Source organism: Aulonocara stuartgranti (assembly GCF_965226115.1).
Source record: "Aulonocara stuartgranti genome assembly, chromosome: 15".
Lineage (NCBI taxonomy): Eukaryota > Metazoa > Chordata > Actinopteri > Cichliformes > Cichlidae > Aulonocara > Aulonocara stuartgranti.
Genome location: NC_138951.1, coordinates 40989716 through 41015474, shown reverse-complemented (window position 1 = coordinate 41015474; position 25759 = coordinate 40989716). Strand labels below are relative to the sequence as shown.

The 25759-nt window shown below is 39.9% G+C and overlaps 2 protein-coding genes across 8 annotated transcripts; one reads left to right on the top strand and one right to left on the bottom strand.

The window, feature by feature from the left end:
* Nucleotides 1-218: 218 nt before the first annotated feature.
* On the bottom strand, nt 219-8648 carry reep6 (receptor accessory protein 6). 6 transcript variants are annotated; one of them, XM_082506051.1, is made up of 8 exons: nt 8432-8648; nt 5024-5117; nt 4328-4466; nt 3945-4113; nt 3714-3856; nt 3160-3182; nt 2074-2096; nt 219-1626 (listed from the first exon to the last, which is right to left on the bottom strand). In XM_082506051.1, exons 1-6 carry the CDS (start codon nt 8562-8564, stop codon nt 3168-3170), a joined length of 693 nt encoding a protein of 230 aa, XP_082362177.1. In that variant the 5' UTR covers nt 8565-8648; the 3' UTR covers nt 219-1626; nt 2074-2096; nt 3160-3167. The 6 variants fall into 6 exon arrangements, with proteins under 6 accessions (XP_082362177.1, XP_082362175.1, XP_082362180.1 ...); XM_082506049.1 differs by lacking the exon at nt 3160-3182; XM_082506054.1 differs by lacking the exons at nt 3160-3182; nt 8432-8648 and adding an exon at nt 7799-8268.
* A 1124-nt stretch (nt 8649-9772) lies between these two features.
* On the top strand, nt 9773-25333 carry sgta (small glutamine rich tetratricopeptide repeat co-chaperone alpha). 2 transcript variants are annotated; one of them, XM_082505601.1, is made up of 12 exons: nt 9773-9832; nt 11744-11927; nt 18451-18554; nt 18959-19049; nt 20753-20852; nt 21205-21309; nt 22002-22137; nt 22220-22282; nt 23363-23400; nt 23479-23643; nt 23731-23854; nt 24822-25333. In XM_082505601.1, exons 2-11 carry the CDS (start codon nt 11828-11830, stop codon nt 23840-23842), a joined length of 1014 nt encoding a protein of 337 aa, XP_082361727.1. In that variant the 5' UTR covers nt 9773-9832; nt 11744-11827; the 3' UTR covers nt 23843-23854; nt 24822-25333. The 2 variants fall into 2 exon arrangements, with proteins under 2 accessions (XP_082361727.1, XP_082361726.1); XM_082505600.1 differs by having other exon boundaries at nt 9781-9912.
* The last annotated feature ends 426 nt before the right edge of the window (nt 25334-25759 follow it).

The window sequence follows — 25759 nt, the reverse complement described above, 5'->3', positions numbered from 1 at the left end:
ACTGTCATCATTAGCAGGGATGGGCAAGATTTTCAGATATTTGTAAAGACTTTCATAGGAAACCCTGAATGTTTGTTTTTTATCTTAAAGTACTGTATGTAATTTGTCTTTGTTTCCAGGATGTAATGTACCAGAAGGTGGCAGTAATGCACATAGAAACAATATGTGGGCAATATTTCAAAAATAAAAACAGAAGGTGCAATAAACTAAAGCATGTGTGACACAGTGAGGTTAGATTTTACTGTACGAACAGGAGAAACATGCAAAGCCAAGTACAGAGCCAACTGCTGCTGTTACAAAGTCAAGTGTGCAACTACTTACATAACAAATGATAAAAAAAAAGGTCAAGTGCAAACTCCATCAGGTAAGCATGTCACAGTCTATCACAACAATGTGCAAACATGTGAACACATTAAAGAAGCCGTTTAGCTGAAGAGTGAAAATTGAATTATTCTGCACAGTTCTCATGTAAAGTGGATCTCATTTCCAGCTCCATGACTCTGCTTAGCTCACAATAGCACAAAAGCATTCATTTATCTCATTCATCTCAAATAGGAACAGGTCTACTACTCTAGTACACCTGTTTACTGTGATTATACAGTATTATCCAGGAACACATGACGTATTTCTTTGCACCCAAAGAATGTGACTATGACCTTCTGATTACTAGAGTACTGTCCATTTTTGCCTTGTTATGCTCATGATACACCTAAATAACAGATCTCCCTGGCAACACAAAAAAATTGTCATTTATTCTATGAGAAGAATAAAGAAGCTACTCATCTAAAGTCAAACTAGTAAAAAAAAAAAAAAAAATAAAGTCAAACTAGTCAGAGGGCAGAGCGAGTCACGAAGAGAAATAATTGGAATCCTTGGGCACCAAAAAAAGCAGTGCGGCAAGCGTTGTGCTAAACAGTAGATCCTGCAAATAAGACAAAACAGAAATCATTTCTGCTGAAGCCAGTTCATTCAAGTATTTGGAAAAATTTAAGTGCAGATGATGGAAAAAGTCTTTAGCTGCCCGGGTCTGAAAATAAATGATCACATCTGCAAAGACTTTGACAGACTCAGCTAAACAGTCCAGCCAGCTAGCAGTCCCATAGTTATGCTGCAAAAGTAGAATCCCCACAAACTTAGGTCAGACCAGCCTATAACAAAACCAACACTTAATTTTATTTCATAAAGAATCTTTAAATGTAAGGTGAACTTTTGACTTATTCTTATGAAGTGTGGATGTGAGCTTGATTTACTTTAGCAGACATTTAGATTCTGGGTCTTCTATCTGAATCAGGACAGTAGAAACAAGTAAAATCCAGGGCAACAATACAGCTTCTGTGAGTTATTTATAATCCAGATTCAGGAGGTTTGCATAGAAAAGATTTAATAACTTAAAAAAAAGAAGAAGAAAAGAATTGTTCCCAGAAATCTTGAAACAAAGAAGTAAAAAGATCTTTTCACAATGTCCTGCTGCACAACTACAACATGATTTTTAAAAAAAGGAAATCAGTCTCTTTGACAGAGGTAACAATCCTGTTGAAATCTGTCAGGATGATGAGGAAAAACCCTCTTTCCCTCCTTTTCTTCCTCACCAAGGCTCCTCCTCTTCCTCTGCTGCTATCTAAAGAACTGAATAAACAGCAAAGAAACACAGTCTCATTTATTATTTTACCGGTTTGTGATTTCCTGCTTCTTTTTTTAATTTGTCAAGTAAAATCCTACCATAATTATTACGTTAATAAGAAGCATAGACATAGAATGTATTTATTATGGCGTGTTTTCAACACACAAACTAAATCCTGTTACTTGGTTATTTAAAGTAACTGAGTGTTTGTTTGCTTCCTTTTCATGTTCATCTCCTTTAATAGTTAAAAAAACTGATTGAATTCAATTACAGGACGTATTTAATCCCCCACCTCCCCTCAAGCTAACTTTTTACTCTCCAGCTCAGTTGTAGAAACTGTTTGAACAGAACACAAATATCTGGATGTGAAGTTTGACTTTCAGAAAATATTTTAGAAAGAAAGTTATTTATCACCTCTGTATTACTTTGATTTGTTATTGTGAGTAACTTACCATCAGTCTACACTGAGTTCATCCTGATGAGCAGACATATAACAGACACAACCAAAGGTTAGAAACAAAAAACATTAAAATGGGAAGTGAAAAGTGAATTATTTGGGGGCGGGGGTTCCTAAAACAACCTCATGGATTAATTTGAATACTTAAATTAATCTCTGAATGTACAGTTGTGGTCAGAAGTTTACGCACACTCATCATGGGCATGAATGTCATGGGTACTTGGTTTGGGACATTTTAATGTTTTTCACTAATCCACAGATGGTCAGAAGAATACAAACATGAACACAACTGAAACACAAATAAACTCTAACAATTCTGCCAAGAAGAGTGGTTAAATATCTGCTCAAAGCTTGCTGATGGATACCAGAAGTGTCTGGTCCAGGTGCAACTAGATAATGGACATTTAACCAAACATTAGTGGGGGTATGTGACTGTGTGGACTAGAGAAAATCCAAAATCAGTTCAAAGTGCATCCAGTTCTTGTTGTTTTTTTTAAACATGCAAGGTGTACAGTTATTCCACCGTGGGAAGAGGAACAATTCAAAGAAATCTTGAAAAGCCCAAAATACCACGAGATTCATGCAGACGATGCCAATGATGAGTGTGCGTAAAGTTTCTGCCACCATGGTATGTTGATACACATCCAACCCACATGTTCTGCTTTGGTGTAGGTAGTGTGGAAGGAGAGCTGCAGCAAGACTGTAATTCTGGACTTACTCACTTTCAGATAAAATAATAATAATAATAATAATAATAATAATTTAGATTTTCTAAACATATTTATCTCATACTGGGCCTTTAGTTCACCCTCTGGTCCTGATCTTTACTCTGACCCAATGTTGAAAACTACTAAGCAGATCATTTTCTAGTGCTTCTGTTTCTTCTGGACCACTAAGAGCTGCAGGTAAAGTTGAGGAGGGAATATTAGAAGGTCAGTTCAGGTCTTCACACCTAGGATAAAGTATCCTGTCTGTTTTAGCTTCAGACCATTAAAAGCACTGCTGGTCTACATGCTTCACACCACATTCACTGTCTGTACAACACTGTGCTACTTTTTTAACACTTAACCAGCTGACTTACCAAACTGGTTAACCCAGGAAAGGCTGGAACAGGTAACAAGATAGCTGTATTAGCAACAGGTCAGAGTTTATTCCTCATCTCCTATATGAACACATAAACACTTGATGTAAATGAAGGACAGGTCTGTTCCAGCATCAACTGTGAGTCCACTTTAGCCAAACACAAGCAACAAAATCATAACTGGAGTCCACTTAACAGCCACAGGTGTCATTAATAACCGTGGATTTCTGTAAGTTATGTGGACAACTTTTATAGAAACAAATCAGCTTTCATCAGAGCCACTTGATCTAAACAATTCTTGAACTCCAAGTACTGATCCGCTACATAAACAGTGTTAGTGGGATTCTATATTGAAGGGACTGCTGATCAGTTTTCCCAGCTGGGTTACTGACAGTAAAGAGAGATGCTACAAGGCTTTCTGAGTGAGAACACATCACTCAGCAGCTTATAGAGAGGACATAAACCAGCAGACTGCAAGTTTCCTGAGCTGCTTTCACTGATATAATTCAAAGTGAACGGACTGAGTAAAGGGTGAAAACGTGTATTTTACATACTCTTCTTTCTTCGTTCATCTCTGATGGACCAACTTTAGCTGTGGATGTTTCTCCTGATGTACTTGGTAAACTTTTAGCTTCAGACTGAGCAACAGGTGGCGATGGTATGATCATGGCTTTATTCTTCACCAGAGTGGTCAGGACTAAGGAGGGAGAAGAGCGAGAGAGGAAGTACGTACATATTTAAATCTTCTGTAAAAGGCCCTAGCGGTGGTCCTGGGCCAGTTTTACCTTCTCTGGTGAGGTTCTCGGCAGCACTCATGGCCTTCCCACCGAGGTCGCTGACCATGTTGTCCACTGTGGCCTCATGGCGAAGGAAGACAGGCCGAACCACTTTGTTGTAGATAATCTGTGAGCCATTCCAGGACATTGGTGCCATGCACCATAGTAAGAAGAGACACTGGAACCACATAAGAAGGAGATTACTGGAGTCACTGAAACCTTTTACCTGATCTCAATTCTAGTATGACGGTCATAGCCCTTCAAAAAAGGTAGTAGTGGATATAAATGCAATATTGTTTCTATATTTCGTCCTAAAAGAAGCATTTTGTTCTTTAGGGTATGCTCCAAAAAGGGGTCTAGCATGTATCATTGCTTGCTACATGTCATCTCACCTTAAAAGCGTAGTAAAATGGGAACCAGTAGAGGAAAATATCAGAGAAGAACTCGCCCAGACTGAAGACACCGTACACCACCCAGTAGGTCAACCATTTTGTGTCATCTTCTTTGCACGGGCTTTCGATGGCTTTGACTCTGCACAAAGTTGGAGTATTGTAAAAGAGCTGAGAAACATGTTGATCCTTCAAATATGATAAAGACTTCTGTGCCTCTGCACCAGTAACACGACTATTTGCTTTAGTCACTGAACCGTATTACAGATATAAATATCATAAACTTTAACAGTGAAATCAGTCACAATTTCAATGATGTCAAAATTATCCAGACAAAGTCATCTTTATCAGTTGTGCTTCTTCAAGGGCAAAACCAGAATACACACCAGACAACATCCTTAAGCTTAATGACATTAATGTCTGAACATCTCTAATAAAATTATTTTTTGACATGTCTCCAAATGTAGTAAAATGTCTTTATATAAATGCATAAAATGTCCAAATATCATTAAATATATACTGTGGAAAAGATCGCTGTATGCCAAAAATGTCACAAAAAGATAATAATACCAAGAAAACTCAGTGTATTGTAGGCACAGTTGTTATACTGAGACTGCCACATGGATCCACTGAGTATGACAATGACTTCCTACCACAACGAGGAAAAGAAAAAAGAAAAAATTAAAAATAAAAACTTACGAATAATAAGCTGGATAAACAAAACCAATCAGGTTGCAGAGGAGGGAGGCACCATATCCGTACACCAGGTAGAGTCCGGTCAGCGAGACGGCACCTGGATGAAGACACAGATGTTTTGTTTTCTATGTACTGCTGCTATTTATTAATATAGTCTATTTCATTAGACTGCATTGCAAAAAACAGCCAGTTTAGCACAGACTCGACCAATTTGGAACCAAAATCATGCAGAAGAAAGTGTTTCCTGCAAAAGACTTCTTACTGACCAGCAATGTAGACGTGGGCAAAAGAACAGGGCCATAGCATTACATAATTTGATTTCATATCCAATGAACATGTGTTTGGACTATGAGAGGAAGCTGGAGTGTCCAGAGAGAACTCGTGTAAACACAGGTGAAACATGCTCCCCACAGAAAGGCACCAGACTGGATTCAAACTCAGGACTTCTTCTTGCTAAGAGGCAGCATTGCGATCTGTGGTTCCACCTAAATGTACATTTCCATATATTTCATAGCCTTCCATAACTTACAATGAAGAAAGGTGATGTCCATCATGAACAGGAAGTAAAACCTGTTTCGTTATCCATGTAAGACAGGAATAACAAGGTATATTCTCTGCACAGAGTGCAGAGCTCACAGGCCAACAGTGTGGGCGATTCAGCCAAATATCAAAACAAATCTGAACAACAAGCAAAATTTCACTGATTGGCTGACAGCCAGACAGACAGGAAGTACTGTAAAAAAGTGTCCTACCTCTGATCAGCTTATGTTGCTGTTCACACATGGAGGCGGCGCTGCTCTGCTGCCTGTCTCTGTGGATAATCAGCTTTAACGTCAAGGCTCAGAGCGGGAGACAGCGAGCACCAGGCACCACGCTGACATCATGTCCTGCTTAATGTGCTACAAATCCACTGCACCAGCATCAACGTGCTCTCAATACACTGCTGTTCCCTGCTCACTGGATCACTGTGTTCACACGGACCTGAGAGCCCTTTTAACACTACCAACAAAATACGCTGTTTGATCTGGATCTATTTTTAGAAAACAACAAAACTTTCTTGTAAAAATGTCGACATATTTATAAAACAATATAATGTGCAACAGCTTTAGAAATTCAGCAGGAAAGGCAGAAGTAGAGCAACGTGGTTGTTCTCTTCCCATTTTCTGTTAACACTGAACACACTGCTGTGATGTTTGAATAACCTTTACTGAACTGACCGTAGACAAATCAAGTATGGACACACTGAGGTTTTGCCTTTAAGATTTTATGGCAGAAACGTTTTTTATTTCGAGCCAAACAATGAACTCCTGAAGCCACAGAGGTTTTCTTTGTCAAAGCTGGATGGAAATATATCAATCAGCAGCGGTTTGAGAGGGAAAAGCCATTTTTATGGTGAATGGACTGGTTCTTATATAGCACTTTTCTACTCTGTTTGAGCACTCAGAGTGCTTTACACAACTTATACATTCACACAAGCACTTTGTTCGTAGCTGTTTCTAAGCGCTTACTGTCTAACATTCACACACATTCATACTCCCATCCATGCATCGGAGAGCAACACGGGGTTAATATCTTGCCCAAGGATATTTGGCATGCAGACTGGAGCAGACTGGGATTGAAACACCTTCCAGTTAGTAGGTGACCTGCTCTACCACCTGAGCTCCAGTCACCCCATTTTTAGTTTGCTAATTTGGATGATTTGCCCTTTAGAAATGAAGATGAAGTAACATGGTGCAAACTAATTAAAATTCCTGAAACCAGAAACCCAACAAGACAATAAATCCCAAAATAATTAAATATGAAGAACAGTCTGAGAGTCTGTGTAACTCTTCCAAGGCCGGAAGTTTCAACCTTCCACCAAAGGAATTGGGTCCCAGGATCAAGAAGGATATTTGGATCTGTATTAGTTTGTGATGTCCACACAGGACTAAAAATAATTAACAGGCCTCCATCTAAATGGCTAACATGTTGTGACCATGTTAGGGACCACATGGTCTAGGAAACAACTGACAGTAAAGATGTATAATAAAGTCAAAAGAAAGAATCCTGTTAACAACCTCAGCTTCTGTTACCCTCTTGATACCCAAAAGATTACCAAAAATCTGTCGATGGGGAGAAGGTTAGGATTTGTTTTTGGGGGATTATTTGGGGGTTTTTTTGGAGTTTTTTGTTGTTGTTGTTTTTGTTGTTTAGCTTTGTTTTGCTAAATTTGTGAAAACATTTTAAAATCTATAAAATCTGACGTCACAAGTGAAGTCTTGTGTATTTTGCTGTAACAAAGTTTCTTTTAAAAGATTCTCCATTTGTTGCTGCAAACGTGTGAAACTGGATGAGCTGCCAGTGTGGGTACGATTATTCTTTTGACTAAGCAGTTATAATTCTCTTATATCACCTGTCATTGTTTAAAGTGCCCTTTATGCTTATGAAATAATGTATCATTGTAAACAATGACTGGCTTTGATCATTAGCCAGTTATCGTGGTACCTCAAACATCTGGTGTCCTATCAGAATTTGTTTGGGGTTTTTTGTCTAAACCAAACTGTGACAGAGAATTTAATTAAAGGTGTTAAAATACAGCTTTAGTTCCACACAAGATACTAGTCCCAGTTTCAGTTTTTCCAATTTCATTGTACTATTGAGCCACGTATGACTGTGCAATAACAATAAAGAGTTATCTTGTCTTCCCCAAGAGAGAGAGTTATTCAAGGTTACAGCTGCAGAAAGCTTTGAGACTCCCGCAGGTTTCACTGAACCACATTAGTGTTTGTAGATATTTACCCATTCAGAGTGAAGGACTCCTGGTATGAAGCCTACACAGATATTTTATGACTGGTCTTCTGTGCAGCAGGCAAAAAGTTACACGTAAGCTCTGCGTAGGACCAGCATCAAACTGGGGTAAAACCAGTCCTTTAAAGCTGCTAACATAGTTGATCCAGGAACTAAAACATAAGAAGATAAGGAGACTTCTGCCCATCACTGCTTAGTCAGAGAAAGTACTAAACAGAAGACTTTCAGCTTTCAGCTCAGGGTGATACATGTCCTATCAAGGAACTGGACACAATGAAGCAGGCACTGCCACAAAACCAGGAGCTTAACGATGCTAAAACCCCGAGGGCCGCAGAGCCAGTTTATCTGAGTTCAGTATGACAAAATATTTATCAGTGCAGAGGATTAACTGCAGAATAAACGAAGCAGAAAACCTCCTGAACATTCCCAGCTTCCTGTTGTGGACGGTAGCTGATCACAGGAGGATTAACTGAATCCTCTTCAGGTTTCCACTGGCCTGCAACAAGCTTTATACAAACCAACTACATCTAGAACGAGAGCGGAATGATCCAGAATTAGCCATGTGCTACTACACAAAGCAGCAAGTTGGGAAAAAATAATTCTAGAAGATTAAATCACACGTACCAAGAGCAATGACCTTCTTCTTGATCCCAGTTTTCTCCTCCATTTTCCCCAGAATATCCGTCACCACATTTTTCTCATTTAGAAACTTTTCAGCTCGGTCTTTGATAGAGCTGATAATATTCAGCAGGCCCATTGTCCTCAATCTGGTCCTCAGACAGCAGAGAAGTCGGAGGACAACAGCCTGCGGTGAGTCCGGGGCCAAGTTTAATCCTCTGACAACCACAATCTGCTATAATGAGGAGGAGGAGCACGCAAGGAGGTGTTGAGAAGTTCTTTTTATAAATATTTTTCATTTATTAAAGACAGAGTAAAAAGTGAAGAAGCTATATACAGGATTATCAGCTAGGCTTTACACAGCTACACAACACTTTAGTGCAGTTTAGAACAATTCAAAATACTTCAGAGAGGAGTGACAAAAGTCTATTGTAAAAAGAATAAAGCCCAAAGCACACATAACAACTATTTAAGTGTAAAAGCATAATAAACATGATAACATAATAATAAACATGGGTTTCTGTATATATGATCCATGACAAAGGTTTGAAGGGAATTTAATACTCTTACCTGATGTTTTTCAAGAAAACTAACTAACCTTTCCTGGTAAAAATGTGGCATTATTCCTTTATGCATGTCAGTTTTCCATATATCAAAAATAAAAACAAATGAAATAGTTACCTGATTTAAAATTGACTCTTCTCACTTTGAGGGACATTTTGTTCTTGCATATTTGGAGCACCTCCATTTCTATTCCTTTAAAAAAAATGCAGTTCTAAAAAAGTTTGAAAGTGACTGTCATGTGAAAATGGCCAGCTTTATATCAATAATAATAATAAAGAAGAATGAAACAAAGAAAAAGGATGCCTCACCAGTTGGAGGCATCACTTCCTGAAAAATGAGCGAGTCTACTGGATAAAATTCTTTACTTTCTCTCTTTTGGGGGGATTTTTTTTTTTTCTGTCAAGTGACCTATATTTGATAACAGCATAATAAAAGGAGAAATTCTATTTTTTGCGTGCCACCCTGATATTTTTAGTGGTCCCCATATGGCCACCCCTATGAAAGAATTCTGGAGGCGCCCCTGTCAGGTACAAATTTTAGTGTCCATAAAGATGCGTAAGAACGACGGAAATTTAAGCTTCCTTCAGAATGGCCCAGGACAAAGAGTACATACAAGTTGTGTTTTGTGTTAAAACCCTCAGTGTATTGTTTTTTTTTATTATTATTTTTCTATTATTTCACAGTTGTGTGTTCTGCCAGACATGTTCAATTTAATATAAATAATTAATTTAAAAAATAATAATAATGCAGTGGCAGTGAGTAAGGTCGCTAAAAATATTACGACCCCTCAACTGCATCCTCGCATGATGACATCATTCTGCGACAAGCTTATGAACGAACTGAGTGAGTGTTCCTCAAAGAAGCTAAGCAACGTAAATTCTCTTTTTTAGGACTGATTCGCATCTGAAACTCGGAGACGACAGGTAGGAGAAACGCTTAGCTGTATTGTCAGCCTCGCTTTGGCAGCGTGGAAGGTTTATTTATAAAGCAGCGCCTATGTACTCAAAGGAAAATGATCAGCTAGCCACCCGTTAGCATCGTGCCGCTATGGTTTGACGAACACGTCACGCTCCTTTCAAATCTCTTGCAGTACATCGTGGTCTTTCTTCTAGAATCTAGAGCGACCCTCAGGTGTAATAGAGGAAAACTTAAAGACATATCTTTAACTCTCGAAATCATCTGTCAAATCCGGCCTGTGTTGCATACAGAAAGTAACACGGGTTGACTAAATACAAGCATTTTAGCATCAGCTTCGTCTTTTTGTTGACACATTCTTTCCATTTCGAGTCATGCTCAGTCTGAAGATAAACCAGCTGCTTGTTAACTTCAAAGGAGATAAATTCGTGTCCGACGAGTCAGTTGTAGTCTTAAGTTTTCAGGGTTTCACCAATACAGCATAACCACCTAATTCAGTACCGATTATAGTAATAGCGTTAGACTGCGAGCTTTGTCATAGCAGTTCCAGGAAACCCATTTTAAAACGTAACGTATACCCTCAAGAGCCAAATAAACCGTAGATGTGTGCTGATTTGTAGTTGTCCTAACTGGTATGCTAGCACGCCAAGCTAGAAATTAGCCAGAGATCTTGAGTCACTGTGTCTGCGGTGACTCCTCATAAACTTCACTGATTTGAGCAGTTTAAAACACGACAGACAGATCTCCTTTATCAGCCCGCATCAGCTGTTCTGTTTGTGTAATGGTTTTATGTTCAGAGGTGTTTAACGTTAGCTCTGCTCACACAGTGCTGGAGTTGCTAGAACATTCTCCATGCTAATACCAAAGGGGGTGGCTAAACATATGGTGTGGTGGAAAGAAGGTTCTTCCATGTCCCTGACGAGCATTAATCACTGTTGATACAAGGTGTTAATGTATCATTAATAGCATTATCTGGCAGAATACCCAGACAACTAAACTCTACGCCCCCCTCAAAACAGCAATATAGCAGAGGCTGAAACAAAGAAGTTTGTGCAATGACAATAAAGGCATTCCTTCATGCTGCAGAGATCAAATTCAAAATAAGCAGGTGTGATCAAAGTACATCAAAGTTAGTACTCAATCCTGGTTGATACCAAAGAAAGTAATAAATATAACAAAATGTATGCATGCATATAAATACATGCTGCATGTCTACATATAGAGAGTGATGTGATTTAAAAAAAATCAAACACGTCTGCAATATCTGACAGCTAATGAGGTTAATTACTGACCTAATGAGGTGTAAAAAAGGGCATTACTGATGCTGAGTATTTCAGAATTAAAGATGGGGTCTGCAGTTTGTGAGATAGAAAGAGTTAGAGAGCTAGCAGAAATGTCATGAGGGCAAAAGGCTGGAAACCTTTTCCTGTGACCCTTAGGCCTGCAGGCAGCACAGTTTTGAAAACAGACTGGTTTTTATAGTGTAAATACGCCGGCACGGCAACATTTCTGGTTTGGTCCGTACCGTGTAAGGTGTTTAACATAAATTCCTATAGTCAACTAAAGTTAGCCACACTCGTAAGCTTGAAAACTCTGGCTTTAGGCTCAGAACACATTACTGATATGCTATGTGCTTACCCTCTGATCTCCTCTTAGTGTTGTTAAAAGAAGAGGTTATGTAGTACATATTGAAACTTTGCTGAAATATGTTGCTCACATCAAATTCAAAGTTGGCACATATTCTTTTTAATGAACAAATGCACTGCACTATTTTCATATAATGCTTAAGCGGTATTTAAATGATTTGGATTTCATTGCATGCATTATGTACATTTACAGGGTTCCGGTTCTTATTGGAAACAAGGTTTTAGTTGCAGGGTGTCTCTCCCTCAGTGAGCACAGAGACGCAGCACCTCTGCCGCCATGACAGACAACAAACGCCTCGCTTTCTCCATCATCCAGTTCCTCCATGACCAGCTCCAGTCAGGGACTCTGTCTTCAGATGCTCAGGAGAGTCTCGAAGGTGAGTCCTCAGACATGAAGAAGAAGAACATGAAGCTGCTCAGTTCATTTCTCTCCTGACTCAGAATGCACACTTAAACTTTCTCATGGGGAATAAGTATGATGTTCAGAGTTTGTGTGGTTTGCTGCCGTGTGTCGTAGTGTCTTATAACCACGGACCAGGGATATCATAATGAATGGAATTATTATTATTATTATTATATTTGTTTTTATTACAAAAGCTCAAACTTCCTGTGACTCCATTTGACTGTGATCTTGGTCAAAATCATCACTGACTGTTATGCCAGCAGATCTTCTGACTGAGTCAGCTACAGCACTAAAAAAAAGTTCACTTCAATATTTCTTTCCACAACATATATACAGCAGCACACATAGCCTGGCTTCATATGTCTGAGTCTGGGTTGGAGGAGCAGCAGAGGAAACAGAAGTACAAATACTTCAAAATTAAGCAGAGTAACTCATTTTTAGGTATCTGTACTTTACTTGAGTATTGTTTTTTATGACAACTTTTTACTTTGACTGTCTACATTTTTACACATAATCTTATATTTTTTACCGCTTAAATTTACCAAATGGGTTTGTTACTTTGGGTTTAAGACGTTAGTCTGTGCCTTCAAACATCAGACGGATTTGAGCCAAGTAGCCCAGTTGGGACCAGTAGCACATAAAAGACAGTCCTATTGGTGTATCCATCACCAGGTTGTATCATGTACAAAGAAATGAAAGAGGCTTTGTTTATAGAGCTAAGTGGAGCAGAACAATCCAGTGGTGTTCTTGGTGCAGATATCCCTAAGAGGAGCGAGCATACAGGGAATAACGTGTTAAGTAGCAGCTATTTTCAAATGCAGCATTTCTGTAATTGCTCAACAATCATCAGTAAACACACAAACTGTTCTTGTGCAGTTTGTCATGGAGTGTGTTTGCTAGCTAAAGGTCCAGCTGCTGTATTTCTCAGGGAGAGAAAAGAATGAGAGATAACTTGAGTCAGAGATAGAGAAAGATGTAGGAGAAACAGGACAGTAGAGGAGGAAGAGGGGTTATCTTTGAAGGTAAGGACTGCCCGCTGACAAACTGATACTAATTGACAAGCTGGATATAAAAGCTACAGTGGGGCAAAAAAGTATTTAGTCAGCCACCGATTGTGCAAGTTCCTCCACCTAAAATGATGACAGAGGTCAGTAATTTGCACCAGAGGTACACTTCAACTGTGAGAGACAGAATGTGAAAACAAAATCCATGAATCCACATGGTAGGATTTGTAAAGAATTTATTGGTAAATCAGGGTGGAAAATAAGTATTTGGTCACCTCAAACAAGGAAAATCTCTGGCTCTCACAGACCTGTAACGTCTTCTGTAAGAAGCTTTTCTGTCCCCCACTCGTTACCTGTATGAATGGCACCTGTTTGAACTCATCATCTGTATAAAAGACACCTGTCCACAGCCTCAAACAGTCAGACTCCAAACTCCGCCATGGCCAAGACCAAAGAGCTTTCGAAGGACACCAGGAAAAGTATTGTAGACCTGCACCAGACTGGGAAGAGTGAATCTACAATAGGCAAGCAGCTTGGTGTGAAAAAATCAACTGTGGGAGCAATCATCAGAAAATGGAAGACATACAAGACCACTGATAATCTCCCTCGATCTGGGGCTCCACGCAAGATCTCATCCCGTGGGGTCAAAATGATCATGAGAACGGTGAGCAAAGATCCCAGAACCACACGGGGGGACCTGGTGAATGACCTGCAGAGAGCTGGGACCAAAGTAACAAAGGTCACCATCAGTAACACACTACAACGGCAGGGAATCAAATCCCGCAGTGCCAGACGTGTTCCGCTGCTGAAGCCAGTGCATGTCCAGGCCCGTCTGAAGTTTGCCAGAGAGCACATGGATGATACAGCAGAGGATTGGGAGAATGTCATGTGGTCAGATGAAACCAAAGTAGAACTTTTTGGTATAAACTCAACTCGTCGTGTTTGGAGGAAGAAGAATACTGAGTTGCATCCCAAGAACACCATACCTACTGTGAAGCATGGGGGTGGAAACATCATGCTATGGGGCTGTTTTTCTGCCAAGGGGACAGGACGACTGATCCGTGTTAAGGACAGAATGAATGGGGCCATGTATCGTGAGATTTTGAGCCAAAACCTCCTTCCATCAGTGAGAACTTTGAAGATGAAACGAGGCTGGGTCTTCCAACATGACAATGATCCAAAACACACCGCCCGGGCAACAAAGGAGTGGCTCCGTAAGAAGCATTTGAAAGTCCTGGAGTGGCCTAGCCAGTCTCCAGACCTCAACCCCATAGAAAATCTGTGGCGGGAGTTGAAAGTCCGTGTTGCTCGGCGACAGCCCCAAAACATCACTGCTCTCGAGAAGATCTGCATGGAGGAATGGGCCAAAATACCAGCTACTGTGTGTGCAAACCTGGTAAAGACCTATAGTAAACGTTTGACCTCTGTTATTGCCAACAAAGGTTATGTTACAAAGTATTGAGTTGTATTTTTGTTATTGACCAAATACTTATTTTCCACCCTGATTTACCAATAAATTCTTTACAAATCCTACCATGTGGATTCATGGATTTTTTTTTCACATTCTGTCTCTCACAGTTGAAGTGTACCTCTGGTGCAAATTACTGACCTCTGTCATCATTTTAGGTGGGGGAACTTGCACAATCGGTGGCTGACTAAATACTTTTTTGCCCCACTGTACATGTAATGTCTTGATTTTTTAATCAAATACTATATATTTATGTGAAGCTTATGTGTAACATTCCTGCAAAATAGACATAATAATGATGCATTGCATTTATATAGTGCTTTACGAGACCCTCAAAGCACTTGATGCACGTGATGCACGAATGCATCGTGTCTATGAATGCATGTTGCATAAAATCCTGCCGTTTAATGCAGGATAAACAAGTTAGCTTGCTGTGCTGTAAAGCACTGTGTTGGGCTGGTGCACAACAGTTATTTTGTTTATGATCAGTATTAAGTCACAGAAAGGATGGCTTACAGGTTTACCCATCTGCCAAATTTCACTTTATCTCCTGACTATACTGTTATTGTGTCATTACAAGGATCAGCACAGGTTTACTTAGCTTTGGGCAAAAACAGCAAGTAGAAAAGAGCTACTGTTTACTCTGAAGTACATTTCAGAGCCTGTACTTTTTCACTTTTACTTGAGTGAAATTTAATCAGTACTTCACTTTTGTTTCACTTTTTTAACACAAGTCTCTGTACTTCTGCCCAGCAAAGAGTGCACATTAGATCAGTCTTTGAATAGAAATCTTGACCTAAAAACTATTCATTACTATAGCAGCCAGAGCCTTTAGATACTGGCGCTTCTTCATCATCCTCTTCCCCCCCTCTTTTCACTCCCAGCGTCCTTATATTGCATGTCACTAACTTTTGTAAACTCTCTAATTTTTTTGTTCTTTGTGTACTGTTTTTATTTCACACTATACGGTGTCTTAAGACATCTGTTGTGTGTGCTGTAGAAATAAAACTGAATTGTAATAAATCAACAAGGAGCAAAGAGACCACTGAACCTGACACCCTTCACCTGCTGAATGCTGTTGCTCTGTGTTGTCCACAAAGATTATTAATAGAATCTGTGACATAGGGCAGGTTGGCAGTTTGCATTGCCATCACTAATTCAAAACTTGTGCCTGGTAGCCTGATAGAGACCAAATAGCTCACATAGCACTAGAGCTGGGCGATAGAACGATAACGATATGTATCGCGATATAACTTTTACTCGATAGAGAAATTAAACTATCGCAATAGACCTCGCCGCTCTTGTCCTCTTTAAAAAAAAAAAAAAGGTCAGCCAATCCAAATTCCGTAGCGCAGAGCCGAACCAATCACAGCCGCAGCGTCACGTCGCGTGACTTGTTAGGTACAGCACAAGTGCCAAGCCGCACATGTGTATTTGTTTGGGAAGCAGCCAGCCACCGTACCGCCCGGGTAATGGAGGAAATGAGTGTGCCGACTAGAGAAATCAACCGAGCGTGACCGAAGAGAAAACAGATGATGGTTCCAACGCCGGAGAGATTGTCGAACGGAAGAGCCATAGAAGTTCCGTAGTGTGAAGGTATTTCAGCTATTTCAAGTCTGACAAAAAAGAGAGTAGCTGCACTGTAAATTGTGCCGAAAGCAAGTCTGGAAATACAATAAACTGGTGCATGCGTCACACTGTGCGCCACGTTATTGTTTCGGTGAAATGAATTTCTACAATACTGTTAATTCTACTCTCTGCAGTGTTTAAATGCTTAAGATAAGATAACCTTTATTAGTCCCACACGTGGGAAATTTGTTTTGTCACAGCAGGAAGTGGACAGTGCAAAAGTTATGAGGCAAAAATTAGAATACAATAAGAATAAATACAGTACACAACTGTACAGAATAGAATAAAATAAAATACTATATACAGTAGAATAAAATAAAATAAATATACAATAAGATAAAAATAGAATACAAATACAAATACTATATACAACTGAGTAAAAATACAACGACAACTTACATATACACACAGTTACTGTCCGTCCACACATACGACTCGGTTCTGCTTCTATGCCCCAGCTTTGTTTACTTTTTCCCACCGAGGCTTCTAGACTTCTGATTGGCCAACATTTCTGCACGGTTAGGAATCTAGCGCCACCTGCTGCTTTGGCATGTTCATAGCAGCGTTTTCCTTCATTTCTGCCTTTATGTGTGGACGGGATTATTTTTTAAAACGAAAACGGAAAATCTCCGTTTTCAAAAATACCCGTGTACGTGGCCTCAGTCTCTGACTGGAAGCGCTAATTCGTCATTCGGCTTTTGTCAGACTAAAGTAACTGTTAAAACTGTTTGAAAAGCTCAGCTATACAACAAGGAGAGATTGAGAATTTCCTTTTAGTTCTCAGTTTATTTGATATTGACAAAAGTTAGTCAGTTTTGTCTGTTCTTCTGTAAAACAAACTAAGATTTATTTTTAGAATTAATATTTTGTTTCTAAGTGGAATTGACAATTTAGTCTGTTTTGTTTGTTCTATTTTCAAACTTAAACGCTTTAGCGGCTGCCTTTTGTGTAGTTTACAATATTTGCCTTTATTTATCTGAAAAAGTCTCATGTTCCTTAAGTACATCTACCCTGTTGAACTTATTATGGGAAATAAATATTTAAATAAAAACAAGCTGCTGATTATTTCACATTTTACTTGTGAGCAACGGCACATTTAAATCTTACAAATATAGTTATTTGGCTTATATCGTGATAGATATCGTTATCGCCTGAAATGAAAAAAACATATCGTGATATGAAAAAATCTTATATTGCTCAGCTCTACATAGCACATGTAACACGTGCTGTAACACTACATGGATGCCGTTGAATACTTTCTCGAGAAAAACAAAACAAATGGTGTCTAGATGAGTAAACCATCACTTCAAAGTGTCCTTGAGAGGATAAAGAGTTGGTCCAATACGCCTCAATCAGTATGAAAACCTGATTGTTTCTCCTGAATTTGAGGTTCACCTAATGGCTCCTCCGTTACTCTGGCATAGACATTCTCTTATGATGCTCTGTTGTGGACACAAGACAGCTGCAAATATCTGTTGACAAAATTTATATCACTCTGACCTAAGCAAACCATAGTGGACTTCTAGACACAAAGTATAATAAAGGCTTCAGAGAGGGAAAGGCATTTATGCCACGGAATGTTTTACCACCATATCTGGCTATTCCAGAGTCGCTGTCCTCAAGTGTGCCTCTGAAACAGTTGGATCATTTTATCGACGTGTCAACCAGGAAACCCTCACAACACCCGAAGAGCTCAAGACAAACAACATCTGCATAAAGTCCAGTCACAAAATAGTTTTTTAACTAACTCTGTGACCTCAGTTAATCCACGTTTCCCCTCAGAGGATGGAAAAGGACCTCAGGCTCTGCCAGATGCTCTAAGAGAATACCTCACTGTGGGCCAGATGTACTAAATTGGGCAAGATGCCATGTGAGCACAATTTCCAAATAGCACTCATAGGTGTGTTTATTTTTACAGGTGATTTACAAAAGTTGTGCTTTCTTTTTAAACACTGTCAGTCAGTTCATTATCAATTGCAAAAAATAAGACATGCAATTTTTAGTAAATCAGTTTGTGTGCTTGACTTAAATACTCTCCTCTCTGAACTTCCAGAAATAGATGTGCAACAGGGTCAGTCACAACAAACCTCAGTTCCCATTCCCATTGTCCCATTGTGCTCTCGCAGTAAATATCAACAATACTTTTACACCAGAACCAAGTTTGCAGTAGTAAACCTGGCCATACGTGCTCCCAGACTGTTTGTTATCCTCCCCCAACACCTGATCCAACTCCCCAACAGGTGAGAAGACCTCAGGACACACAGGGATGTTTCTGATTCCACATCTTGGAGTAGTTGAAAGATCACGACAGATTGAATCGTTCTTCCTTTTGTGTGGCTCTTTTATTTTATCTTTTAGAACCACCTTGTTGTTGACATGATCTTATTGTTTTTCAGTTGCTGTTCAGTGTTTGGAGACGGCGTTTGAGGTTTCCACCGATGACCAGAGTCTCGCGGTCCCCATGACGTTACCGGAGATCTTTACCTCCGCTACAGCAAAGGTAAACGCAGAAGACCCTTGCAACTTTCCAAACGGTTTGTTTTGTATTGCAGAGATGACAAGTCCGAACATTTTGGCCTTTGCATCAATGTCCTGCAGCAAGTCTGAGTTAATTTCACTGTTCTTCCAAAGCCAGAGCTGAAACGAAATGCATAATAAATATCAGTATTATTTGCTGTGGCTTACAAAAGGCAAAGTAAGCTATTACATACTGGTGAAGATCCAAATGCCATTCTTTAAACGTTTAAATGGAGCACTGGCCTTAGTGCAGGTTGCACCAGATGTTAATTTTACATGAGCATTTTTTTTTAAGTGTTTCTCTGTGATCTTGCACACCTGAAGAGTCCGTCTGTCTGTTTGTTTTACAGGAAGTCTCATTTAACCCAGTGTTTGTTTGTTTGACAGTATTCAGCTCAGTCGCAGGTCAACAACAACTCCACCCCAAACTCCCCAACAGAGGAACAGAAAGCAGAGGCTGAAAGACTCAAAAGTGACGGTGAGTCCAGGCTGGTGTGAACACGTTATCTAGAGCAGCTAGTTTGTCTTTGTGTTCATTTGTAGGGTTAAGCTGGTACAAGGAAGAGATGATGCAAATGAACCTGCAGCTCCTTGAATCAGGTTTTTGGAAAGCTGTAGGAAGTAACCCTTGGTTTTCCTGACACTCTATAACAGAGACTCACAGAGGCAGAGCAGATACATTAACTGGAAATACAGCAGTCAGAAGTAAAGTTACGTGATAATTTACTCAAGCACAAATGCAGTACTGTTGATGTAAGCAGGCAACAACAGTGGCCTCAAGGCAGGTTAATGATGAAAGCTAAAGTGCTGACTTCTGTCTAATCATCTATCCTCAGTATAGAAATAAGAGGACATGTATTTATTGTTATCTGGTCTTTACGTCAGACATCAGCTGTGTCAGGCCCAAACTCTGCTGCAGGTTATAAAGTCAAACGAACACTGCAGCATCACTGAGAGTTAAAAACTGTCTAAATTCTTTCATCCTTAATAAAATGATCAGCGTTGCTGCTTTACCAGGTGTAACAATGAAGTTTAACATCCAGGCATCCATGAAAACAGGATTTATTACATTTAACAGAGTTAGAAGTTAGCAGGAAGTTAGCTCGCTAGCTTCCACCTAAGCATGATATAGCATGTTCTGACTGAGAGATTTATGAATAAATTCAAACGTACAGCTCTGCTGTCACTTCCAACATAAATGAAGACAGAAAACTAAACAGCAGTGACGTTTGTAGGGTTACTGAAGTTGGGTTAGCTGCTATATAATGATGTGCTACGTGATCACTAGCCACACAACTATGTTAGCATAAACACAGTGAAGCTGGAGGATGAACGCTAACTTTTTTCCACTCGATAAAAGTTAACCTGAGGGTTCCTGATAGTTAGGGACAAATGCAGTCGCATGGCAGGATGCTGTAAACGGACCAAACTTCAGCAGGAGAACAACTGAGATAATCCATCCACAGTACGAGGTTAGTCATTAATATACTGCTGCTGGGCTGCAGCTACATCGTAAGGGTTTAAACACTGAGCTGTAAAATGAACAGTGATGATTAAAACCGAGAGAGGCCGACAGTGATCACTGACTGTTTTTATGGGCTTGTTGAGATTAGAACAAGGTACAAAGTATTAAAACATGTTAAAAACACAACAGCCTTAATAAACACGGAGCAGTTTGGACCTGGAAGCAGGATTCATCACGTCATCACTTAGAGGATTAAAATGAAGTTGGGAGATTCCAGCAGCCAAAACAATAAATGCAATTAAAATAAAAAAATTAAGCTTATAGTAGAGTAGCTCAGTAAAATAAAGGGTAATGTGACAAAAACTTTACTTAATAAGGTAAAAAAAAAATCATAAAAAGTGTCTGTAAAAAATAAAGTCAAATAAATAGCTTAAAAAAAGTGAAATAGAGAAAGTTAAAGATAACGTTTAAAAGTAAATATAAAAGTCTATGTTTCACATGATACTATAGCATTAGTATCTCTACACAGCAAAATACTAGGAAAAATCAGTGATGCCAAATGAATGGAATAAATATTGTGTAATAATAATTAATGCTAATGATAGCAAGGACAGCAAGTGAGAGATGACATTAGAGTGACTTTGCTGTATAAAGTTTATTGCACAGTGCTCAGGTGAGTGAGGTGTTTTTGTTCTTTTCTGTTTTCTCGACTGGAGGCAACGACCAGATGAAGGTGGACAACTTTGCAGCTGCTGTTGAGTTTTACTCGAAGGCAATCGCCATCAACCCTCAGAACGCTGTCTACTACTGCAACAGGTCGGTCAGCATTTCCTCAGCATCACTAAATATTTGTTGTTCATTTTATTTTAAAAACAGTAAAATTGTATTTGATGATGAACCAGAAACAAAAGAACAAACACTTTTCATGTGTTTTCACTTGTTTTGTCACTTTAGATATTTTTACATACCTTGTTACATAAAACCTTTAAGTTTGGTCCTTTAAGAAAACAAATTCTTCACATCTTGTCACATGACAATATTGTTAGAAACGATTTTTTCTGTGCTGTTTATGTTTGTTTTATGCAAATTCTCTGTTGCAGTTGTTTTGCTGTGTTCAGATTGTTGACGTTCACGTGAAGCAGTTAGTTTTTGTGTGTTTTTTGTGCAGAGCTGCAGCTTACAGTAAGCTGGGGAACTACGCAGGAGCCGTGCAGGACTGTGAACGAGCCATCAGCATCGACCCCAACTATAGCAAAGCTTATGGGCGGATGGGGTATGACAGCATCTTCTCTTTGTCTTTCATTGTTGCCGTGAAGCGATTTCACATTGACATCAAAAACATCTCACATGTAGAAAAAGTGTCCTGTGTTTATCAGAGAGGAAACTGCAGGAAGGCATTTCTTTATTCTTAGGCAGCAGAGAGGAGCTTTCCTTTTACACCAAGGATGCGTCTCACAGCGCCACCTGCTGGTGTGGACCCGAGCTAATAGCAAATCTTGGTGTTTTTTTTTCCTATCAGCCTACTCTTTGACATGTTTGTGTAAAGTTTGGTCAGAGGGTTCCTTTGTAAGTGCGCATGTGCCATAAATGAAGCTCTGTGCTGAAGCTGAATATCTTTGGATTTTGTGAAGCTGGTCAAATAAACAAATCTTGTTTTACGATATTTATGAAGTGTTTTCACTGCCTTTGGAAGAAAACTGTCAGTTATTAAACACAAGTGGCAGATTTACTGAAAATGAAGGTCAGTGCTGACTGCAGCCGTAAAACCAAAGTCAGCCAGCACAAAGTTATTTCCACAAAGTTTTTACATTATTTATTTATTTATTTTTAACCAGTTATACAGGAGTTTGCAGTTGTTTAAGTAGACAAACATGCAGCATTAGAGCATGAAGAATGAAAAGCTGGAAGCTCCTTGCGTTCTGTTTTCAGCTGTCTCTGGCCCTGACTTGTCGTCTTGTGTTTCAGTTTGGCTCTGGCCAGCCTCAACAAACACACAGAAGCAGTCAGTTACTATAAGAAGGCTTTGGAGCTCGACCCAGATAACGACACCTACAAAACCAATCTGAAGATCGCAGAGGAGAAGATGGACACGTCCAGTCCGGTGAGAAGAGGCAGGATGAGGGATCAAATTTCCGACTTCCCGACAGCACTGTGTTTACGTGAACCTGTCTCTGTTCTCTCAGACTGCAGGGCTGGGCGGAGTCGATCTAGCTGGTTTGCTGAGTAACCCCGGCTTCATGAACATGGTGAGATCTGAGTGTTTGGCCTGTAACATTTCTAAGCGGTCACGGAGTTTTGGCAGCCATCAGAACCAGTTGCACTCGTCAGAGCTCACAGCTAATTTTCTTGTTTCGGTTTCCTTTAAATCACCTTTTCTGTTGCATCGAACCATCGTACAAATGATGAGACCACATTCTAAGAGTTTGCCTCTAATATACAAAAGCACAAAGTCATGTGACTTCAGAAATTATTTTGATAATAAACAAGCAAGTGAAGGTTAGCCAGCAACATGCTGCATTGGGTACCACATTATCAGTGTGGCTTACTTTAGCAGAAAGAAAGCCAGTTTTGGGCAGTGAAGCCAAGCTCAGTTCATGGAAGCCACACAAACTCCAACCTGAGCTCTTTGTTTGTCTTTCTGCTGACACAAAATCGAATCCCGTTTCATGCAATATAGTTCTTTGAGTCAATGAGGTCTCCTGATTTTGGCAAAATACGTTATCGGCTAACTTTCCTAATTGACAGTAAACATGTCGGTGCGGTGTAGGTGGCTAACCTTATCTTGCTTGCTCCTGTAAATGCTAGAAAAAATCTGGTTTTGATAGCATTCACATGCTATTGCTATTTGGTTATTTTCAATAGTAAATCACAAATCTGTATGATGGCCAAATTTGCATCCTCGTCAGAACCTAACGACCTTTCAGATGGAGAAACTGTAACATGCCTATTAGTCCATACAGCACATATAATGCTGGTGTGTGTCTTGTCAGTTTTGGTAGGTAAAACTCACTTGGATACTAATTTCTAAAAGATACATGCACACAGCAACATAATGAGTTCTGTTGACTCAGCAGCCACGCATAGCATTGGTATAGTAATGTTTTTTATTTTCTCTTAATTATAAGACACTCCTTTAAAGAAGTGTAGAATTTCAGAAATGACCAGAAAAAACCACAGACACATTTGAACAGTGATTAAATTGCAGCTTACATAGACAGTGAGAACTCTGAGAATTTATCAGCATTGCTCATTATTTTTAATTTAGGTATTTACAGTTTCTGTTTCTACTCGGTAAATTTTTCCATCCTACTCTTGTCTCTTTGCAGGCCTCGTCTCTGATGAACAACCCTCAGGTTCAGCAGCTGTAAGTCTGTCTCACTTCATCTGAAATCCATTCTTCCTCTGTGGTTTTTCAGAGTTAACTTCCTGTCCTATCTTCCAGGATGTCCGGGATGATGTCTGGAGCGTATGGTGGACTGGGAGGTGGGGGCGCTGGAGGGGGAGGAGGTGCAGCCCCGCCTCCTGGGGCTGCACCAGCAGCTCCTAGTGCTGCACCAGCAGCTCCTAGTGCTGCAGCACCTGGAGATTTATCAAGACTGATCCAGGCGTACGTACCAGAGCACAGGGACTGTATTTTAAAGCTGGTGGTGTCAATGAATAACAGGTGATTTTGCCTTTCTGTTTGCTTCTGCAGAGGGCAGCAATTCGCTCAGCAGATGCAGCAGCAGAACCCTGAACTCATCGAACAGCTGAGGAGTCAAATGCGCAATCAGACACCCAGCTCTGGGAATGAGGAGCAGCCGTGACCCTCGCATAGAGTAAATACACACTAATTCAGTTTAACACACCACAGGTCTTACTGCTGTTCTTCATCCACAGTGTATGAGATGAGCTTCATCCGGATGGTGTCACAACCAGTCATGCATGATTGCATAGTTCATGCAACGTAGAAAAGCTCAGACAGTGAAGTTATTTAATTACAGTCTGTGTGATGTAAGATTTATTTTCCTTTCTTTGCGTTTTTGGCAACTATCATAAAAATGGAACCACAGCAACAAAGACATCAAAGTTTAATGTAATGTTAATGTATCCACTATTGTTCCTGGTAATAACTGCTATTCGCTGAACTCCTGCGCATATTTACAATCTTAAAGTTTGTTCTTAGCACAAACTTAGAGCAGTAGCTTAAACTTAGCTTGTGTCTGTACACATGAAACTGAACCATAATCATTGTCATTATTTCCTGTAAATGGTTTTTTATCATGTCAGTGATCACTGATCACAATACAGAGCAAATTTGCTGGAGAGCTGACGGCCTCCTGTGAGGCCTCAGCGTTGGTCACAATGTTTAGGCAAATCTAGCAGTGCCTTCACCTCGAACTCAGAGCGAAGTTTTGAATATCTGCCTGTAACAGCAAACATACTGAGGAGGAGGAGGACACTGAAAGCTGGAATTTAAAAAGTCATATGCACTATAGCACACTGATCTATGAGATAAAAGGGATTCTACATATTTTTCACCTTCAGCTGTAAAAACATTCAGTTAAAATATACATCTCTGCCCCGATAGCCTGTGTTTAGGTGAGTCCTCATAGATACAGAAAAACTAATAATTGAAAATACAGCGTGACCATATTGATCGTGTAAGACTTTTACACTCAAGTACAAAAAATGTGTTCTTCAAGACATGAAGATGTTCATAATTTCATGCTGTAATGTGGAGCTGTGACTTTATTGATTCTCCTTTTGGCAGGGTTTATATTTTTGTTTCCTTATTTATTTCAGGTGGGACGGGTTTATGGAGGAGGAGGAGCACGCACTGTCTGACCTGTTTTTCTTTCTGATCTGGATCATAATAACTCGGAGGACTCGAAAGAAGTTCTGTTTTTCCATCGCTGATTAATTCCTGCATGAGAGAGAGAGCGCAAGCGAGTCCTCCCTTGTCTTTCAGGAGGCACGTCACCGAAAACTCCACCCACTTCCTGCAACTGTGTGGTTTTTAGATCAAATGCAGAATAATCAGAGAAGTTCTGATAGGATATTGGACACCAGATGTTAAGCAACTGTAGAAACCTGGAAAGTCTTATCCTCTAGAAACTACACAGTGTACCTGTAAATGCATTTTTGTTGTTTTTGATGGGTGTGTCAGAGTATGAGTGTGTATGTGTGTGAGGATGAGTGTCAGGGTTAATTTAGTGTAAATGAACTAATGACTCCTCGGTCACACGAAGCTCTGAGGAGGCACCAGGGAGGCTGTTTGAACACAGTTTAAATAAAAAGACCATCTCAACATTTTACTCTTTTCCTCCAAAGTGTGGTTATCTATTTACAACCAGCAAAACTAATGCAGCTCCTCTTCTTCAGTGAAGTCTCTTCTTATAGCTGCTCCGAGTTGTAGTGTTGATTTAATTTAATTTAAAATAAGAAGAGATTCTGGCAAACCGTCAGACGTCTCAGGAGGGGAAAGAGGTGCTCTACCTGCACTGTGTATAGTGCTGGCGGAGCGCTGCTGACGTCGACTGAGAAAATTGTCAGGCGGTGGAAGGAATACTTCGAGGACCTCCTTAATCCCACTGACACGTCTTCCGAGGAGGAAGCAGAGTCTGGGGATGAGGGGAATGACCCGCCAATTTCCGGGGGCGAGGTCACTGAGGCAGTTAAACAACTCCTTGGTGGCTGAGCCCCTGGTGTTGATGAGGTCCGCCCCGAGTTCCTGAAGGCTC